Source organism: Leiobunum rupestre, chromosome 4, assembly GCF_980474605.1.
Source record: "Leiobunum rupestre chromosome 4, qqLeiRupe1.1.hap1, whole genome shotgun sequence".
Lineage (NCBI taxonomy): Eukaryota > Metazoa > Arthropoda > Arachnida > Opiliones > Sclerosomatidae > Leiobunum > Leiobunum rupestre.
The window spans coordinates 71765363-71772199 of NC_143387.1; the positions used below are offsets into that span (position 1 = coordinate 71765363).

The window sequence follows — 6837 nt, forward strand, 5'->3', positions numbered from 1 at the left end:
CTTTTTATTGTTTTTATTTTTTGTTTTGTTTGTTTTTAAATTGCGCGCCTGGTGTGAAGGCCCCCGCTATATACACCAAAAACTTGTAAAACTTTATTCCGACCCATTGAATTGGGAATAATACTGCTAGAATTACAATTACGATTTCGGTTGCCATGATTACGCGACCTGTTCTGATAAGACTGTACGAAATTCATCTTTATAATTAGGTGGTAGCGCCATCTATATTTTGTAAAATTATATGGCTAAAAATAAATAATTATTAGCTAACTCACCATAACTTGAGTTAAAAAGGATCGTGTTGAAAGAATAAAATTATTTTTAAACAACTTCAAAGGTTTGTTTGTTACGAGAAATCATACATTTCAATTTCGCATCAGATTCGCGAAAAAATTCAATTGCCATATAGTTGGCACCTTTAGAGACAGATGCCGCCACGGTAGAACGATAAAGTTTATAAAGTCTCCTTATGAAACGAAATTGGCCAGCCAGATTTAGTTGTACCTCTATTTATTCCCAACTCAATGTTCCGACCCCGGCAAAAAGATTTTTTTTCAAAAATAATGGATGGCGCCACGGGTCATATGATAACGTTTTCTCGTCATTTCAGAGCAGACGGCACATTCGTAATTTTCAAAAACTTGTTCGTGGGGAGCAGATTTGATTGGATCTCTAGATTAATATTCCCAACTCAATGGTCATGCCAGTATACATGTTTATCTTTTTGGCCACAGTGCGGCAGTGATCGGAGAAGGACAGCTTCTTATCAATGTGAACCCCAAGATCTCGGATGCAGCTTGTTGGTGGTATGACTTGGCCACCCAGATAATAAATGTGACGAGAGTTGTTTTTTCCAAGATGAAGAACGTTTGATTTGGCTGCATTGAACGAGAGGCCAGCCCCAGCTGCCCAGGCTTCTACCTTGGATAGGTCAGACTGGAGTTCAACGTGGGATGTGCTGGTCGAGAGCACGTGAATGAGTTTTGTGTCGTCTGCGAATAAACTGACTAGGGCATGGGGGACAGAAGCTGGTAGACTATTGACGTAAATGGCGAAGAGCAGGGGGGCCAATACCGAGCCCCGCGGCACCCCACTGGTAACAGGACGAGAAGAGGACTTAGCACCTCTAATGACAACCCGTTGAGAAGCAAAGACCAAACAATTTTAGGGATTAATATAATATTTTTTATGAACTAAAATCTTGAAGGGAAAAGTCTTTGAATTAATTAAGTGGTCACCAGGGGCACTAACACCCCAGGCATTTAATTTTTAAACTGGCCCAGGCTCCAGCTAATTTTTAAACTTGAGATTGGCCTTTGATAGTGCCTTATTTCTCACACTGGCGGGGGTTGACGTAAATGTGAACACGTTACACGTGCAAAGCCGGCAATCCTGTCAAGTGACTCAAGTCAGACATTCTGTTCTCCGAAAATATAATATAACTTAATTTTGAGGAGGAAATGAATGTGTTTACTTTCATTGATGTGTCTGAAAAAGAGCAGGTAATGTTTTATTGATAATTTAATTTCGAAATTTAGTAAATTTTCAAAATTTTAATGGTAACTTAAAAGTTTAGACTAACTTTAAGCCTTTGTCCTTTCCATATGTAGTGTACTCTTATGATTCTATCCCCCACTAATTTTTTCCTGTGCAGTGTGAAGAACTTCGAGCATATTTTAAAGGTCTAGGAGCTGATATATCTGAAGAAAATAGCACAAGTAATGACAACTTTGTGACTGATTTACAACAAATTATTGATGTATGTCACGTGTGCTTTAAGGATGCGATTGAAAATGGTATTTTTGTAAATGCTATAGCATCATTTGGAGTTTGCATTTCATGCTACTTATTTTTTTATGTACTAGATATAGAGTTGGCTTTAAACAGTTTGGTTTCTCTGATCATCATGGTCCCACATGATGCCAGCTCTAATTTAATATTCTCTTTATGTGAGAAATTAGTTAAAGTTCAGTCAACAAAATTAGGTCTAATTTGTTTAAGGGTGTAAGTTATAAATATAAAATCTTATGTTTCAGATAATCATTGTGATTAATTCATATTATCAATTTAGGCTGAATAATTTATTTGAAGGATTGACCGATCTTTCACCCTATCGTTTCGACGTCTATTACAATCTTATCAAATTAGCTGGTCAAACTGATAGCATTAACACCATATTCACAGATTTAAACAAATTAAAGAAATGGATAGTTGACAGCAAAATATCAGTGGAAAAAGCTCAGAAACTCTTACGCCTTTTGCATGAAGTTTTAGCCGAGAGTAAAAAGTAAAGAAATTCAAGTGTTGACCATAGATGGCAAATATTAAATTGGCAAATATTTAATTTTTCAGCAGTGAATTAGCATCTAAAGTAATGATTGAACTTCTTGGCACTTACACGGAAGACAACGCCTCGCAAGCTAGAGATGATGCCCACAGGTAAATGAGACATTAAATGAGTATATTGAAAGATACTAATAATGCGTTTTGCAGGTGTATTGTTGCCTGTTTGGCAGATCCAACCACGTTCCTCATGGATCATCTTCTGGCTTTAAAACCCGTGAGATTTTTGGAAGGAGAACTGATCCACGATTTGCTAACCATCTTTGTTTCTGATAAACTCACAGCTTACATTCAATTCTACAACAACCATAAGGATTTCATTGTTTCCATTGGTAGATAAAGCTTTTTTTTGTACTTAATAATAGGGGTGTGCGAGTCTCGTTTTTTTTTAACTGAGACGAGTTAGTTTCAAAAAATTTCCTTACCCAGTTTGAGTCTGAGCTCAAAAAACCTAGCGAGTTAACAAGTTTTAAAATTACTCTTTTTCAAAGCTTGGAGTGCTTAACGTATTTTGAAATATTAACGAGTCTTAAATTTCTTAACGAGTGTTAAACATTTTCTAATTAAATGAATTTAAAAATAAAAAAAATTATTAGTTCTCTTAATTTCAGAACCTTAACTTTCTTGGGGATTTTATTTTTATAAATTTTCATTGTTTAGTAGGATTAGACATTGTCATTCAATGAATGACTGTTAATGTCTAAAAAATCTTTGTAGTTTGCTGAAACTAAAACCAAATCTTTTAGCTGTTTAAAAGCTACACGTGAAACATATGTCACAAGGACCAATAGCGTGGGCAGAAAAAAATTACGTCATATTTTCAAAGGAGCTAGTTGAGAAATGTGATGTCATACTCGATAACATTAAAACTCTTAAAAATTACCTAACGAGTTTTGGTGCAAGGCTCACCGAGTTTGGAGCCGAGTACTCTAACTCGAACTTGATTAAAACGAGTGCTTACACACCACTACTTAATAACGAATGAAATATTAAAAAATTAAATTTTTAGGACTTTCTCACGAACAAAACACACATAAAATGAGGCTTCTAACATTGATGCAACTGGCTGAATATAAAAAAGAGCTGTCTTTTGAAGTCTTACAAACTGATTTGATGCTTCCTGCTGAAGAAGTCGAAGGATTTGTGATTGAGGGTAAGAACACCTTTTTATCACTATTAACTAGCTTGCCATTGGGCTACCTTTTAAACAAAACTATATCATTAAGAATAAATGTCATTATTTTGGTGATATAGCTTTGAGAACCAAAATCATTCGAGCTCGTATCGATCAACTGAATAAAAAGGTGATTGTGAGCTCCACCATGCACCGCACTTTTGGCAAACCTCAGTGGCAACAACTGAGAGATATAATGACTCGTTGGCGTCAAAACATTGGTCAAGTGGAACGTAGCATGGAATCTATTTTAAGTACACAATTTGATCAGATTGTTCCACCTGTTGCCACCTAATCTCATTCAGTTAAAATAAATTTATAAACAATTTTGAATAATTAAGGCGGCGTTTTTATTTACAAAAGGACAAAAAATAACAACATTATTTTCTAGATATGTTTCCTTGCTTTGATTGCCAGATGTTAAATTTATTGTAGGCAGCTTCCAACATTTGAGTCATGTGATTAGTTAACTGCAAAGAAAAATTATATATTTAATCCAAATTAACTGTGTAATATCAAAAGCATAGGCTACAAAAATTGACGTAGCACTTTCGCAGGCTCAAAAATATACAACAGACGTAACTGCTTATGAATCTTTAATTATGACTCATATTTCCTCGCTGTAGTAGTTTTATAAAATTGTTATGAACCTGCGAAGGTACTAGTTTCAAGTGAATTTTATACCTCGGGTGAATAATGATCTCTCAAAAGTTGATCATGAAATGGTTTTAATTTGGCATATTGAAATCTTTCTAATGCGCTTCGCATTCGCACAACCTTTAAGAAGGAAGGTTTTAATGTAAAATATAGAAATTACTTTTAACTTCCAATGATTACCTTTTCCTCTAATTGTGGCGTAGTGGTAGGAAAACATAACCAAAAATGCCTTAACAGTTCGCAAAGGGCACTGTACAAAGCTCTGAGATTTTTTTGTATGTCGGGAGGAATAGTTTCTAAAGAAAACAAAAATAACTAAGTTATAAATGCGCAACAAGACGGGTAATTAATTGTATACCTTTAAAAGAGACTGTGTGAGAACTTGTCATCAGAGCTCCACCTCTGGATAGCTCCCCAAGAGCGCTTATTGCCGCTGTTGATGGTAATACCCGAGGAAGTTGACTATCCCAAACCTGAATTTCTTCTTTTAACTGAGAAGTCGCTATTAAAAAATCATCTCGGCTTAAAGACTCAGTTTCTTCAATGGGAATAGGCCCGTGAAGGTACCGTTCCATTTTGGTTAATACAAGCGGAGGCCCAGTTTTGGTGTGTTCCGTCTCCAAATCTTCGTACTCCATTTTCTCCATAAGTCTAATCTGAAAAAAATTTAATTTTTATTTAAAATTTGTTACAACTTATTAGAGTCACATTGAGCAAAATTACTTTCTTCGCTGCTCTTATTTCTTCCTCCGAAGGGCCAGGTAATTCTTCCAGACCATTCGCGATTGGTTCCTTTTTAGACTTCTTTTCTTTTTCAATTTTCCCATTTACTGTTTTGTTAACTTCGGTTATCACTGTTTCTGTTTGTTCAACTGGTTTAGAAATGGGAACCTTCTCTGGTACATTAAGCGATTGTACTAGGTTTGTTTTTTGGCTTTGACAGGCTTGTAAAACCATCATGGAATGATGATTGAACCTCCGAATCATCGACTGATTTGCGTCCCTCACATTTTGGTTTTTATTGGTCCCTTCAATCGCATCCTCATCCGGAGTGTTTTCCTCAAATGAATTGATATTAACTAGAGGTTCTGTTAAGCTTGCTTTCAACGCATTTTTAATATCTTTAAGATAAGACAAAATAGTGTTTGTTACGTTAGCTTTTCAAAAACCCTTAAAAATGTCACCATAAGTCTATAAAATTGATCCATAAATAAGTCTCTTTAACAAATATTTTACTGAGCTATTTGTAGAGCGACATTGCCCTTGGTATAGTGTCGTGATATGCTTTCAATATAAATTTTTCTTGTAAAAAATTTTAAACTTCATGCATCGTCCTTATCAAAAAATTTATAAACTTATGGTATCGCGTTTACCTTGTTCGTCACTCTTTCCACATTCAGAAAACAAATCTTTTGAACCCAAATTGAGTCTATCACGGTGGAAGTAATGAGACTGAAAGAAACGTGTCCAGAATTCACTTTCAGATAGTTTGTGTGGGACATTTTCCATGTGCTTTCTTTTCACTGAAATTGGATTTATATTTGATTCGATAAATTTATATTTTTTTGGTTTGGAAATATTTTAAAAAGGCTAGCTAACCAGCTGGATATGTTCGAAATATGGATTCAATGATATCCGCTGTGATATTGTATTTAAGGCCATTACAGCCATCAGTTTGTGGCTTTATATCTGCCAGAAATGCAGCTGATACGCCAACTTCCTGCTGCGTTTTTTGAGTTTTCTGCGTAACTTTCTGGGGAATATATGATTATCATTATTTTGTTGTACACTTTTTAAGTAATTAACTGTACAGTTGCGTAATTGGCCCAGAATTCTTCTGCTGATATAACTTGGCTAGTGACTAAGTCGCAGTAAAGTTGATAGAGATGTGGATTTTCTTGTAAAATCCTATTATTTAAATAGCTTTGTGTAAGTTTTTATTAAGAATGATCAGAATGGAATATAGCACCTATTTTTTTCTTCTAATTCTTTATTGACTTTGGGCTTAAATTTTGGAAGAAGTTGCTGAAGTAATTCTTTGACATCATTTCGGTCTTTAAGTTGAGCTTCTGAACCATCTGGGTTTATAAAATGAAACGTGGTTGCTTCGCCTGAATTTAGGACAACTTGCAATTGTATCTTCGATTTTCCTTCAGGGGATATTTTTTGAGCTAAAGATCCCAAATGATAGTCATGAGTGCTAATTAATTTTTTTACATCAATATGCCTAAAAACGTCTATTACTTTTAATGTCAGCATATTTTAGACTTATTGAAAAAGTGTCTTTCCCTTCAAGCATCCATGCTAGACGGGCACCCATTAAATAAAGTGTTCCATCGCTTTTCTTATGTCTAACGTGATTAACCATCAATAACACGTCTTCAAAAGAACTCATTTTCACTCAATTTCTTTAGGTCAACTAAGCCTTGGTTTTATTTCGATCATTACTGTTTTTATAAAAATTATTGCACTTTAAATAACGAAAAAGTAACCCGGTTTACTTAATTAACAATTTTCTATTTTTTTAGCGACAGTGAAACGTAATAAAAACGAAAACGTGTTGATCAAAACGATCGAAAAATTAAGGAAACAAAGAACACCACGATTAAAAGCTTGCGGAATTTTCGACGATAGCTCGGTTCAAGACGACGTCTAGCGGCAAA

General features: G+C 34.9%; 2 protein-coding genes across 3 annotated transcripts; one reads left to right on the plus strand and one right to left on the minus strand.

Annotated features, from left to right (window-relative positions):
* Nucleotides 1-1371: 1371 nt before the first annotated feature.
* On the plus strand, nt 1372-3857 carry eIF3m (eukaryotic translation initiation factor 3 subunit m). Of its 2 annotated transcripts, none has more exons than XM_090174156.1 (8): nt 1372-1502; nt 1655-1796; nt 1866-2004; nt 2072-2287; nt 2353-2439; nt 2494-2675; nt 3353-3496; nt 3598-3857. In XM_090174156.1, the coding sequence occupies exons 1-8, from the start codon at nt 1461-1463 to the stop codon at nt 3810-3812; spliced, it is 1167 nt and encodes a 388-aa protein (XP_090030282.1). In that variant the 5' UTR covers nt 1372-1460; the 3' UTR covers nt 3813-3857. The 2 variants fall into 2 exon arrangements, with proteins under 2 accessions (XP_090030282.1, XP_090030283.1); XM_090174157.1 differs by having other exon boundaries at nt 2356-2439.
* On the minus strand, nt 3850-6768 carry Tfb1 (transcription factor B1). Its single transcript, XM_090174154.1, has 10 exons — nt 6419-6768; nt 6144-6345; nt 5986-6082; nt 5774-5927; nt 5548-5697; nt 4898-5295; nt 4533-4830; nt 4355-4470; nt 4202-4294; nt 3850-3987 (listed from the first exon to the last, which is right to left on the minus strand). The coding sequence occupies exons 1-10, from the start codon at nt 6567-6569 to the stop codon at nt 3898-3900; spliced, it is 1749 nt and encodes a 582-aa protein (XP_090030280.1). The 5' UTR covers nt 6570-6768; the 3' UTR covers nt 3850-3897.
* Nucleotides 6769-6837: the final 69 nt, after the last annotated feature.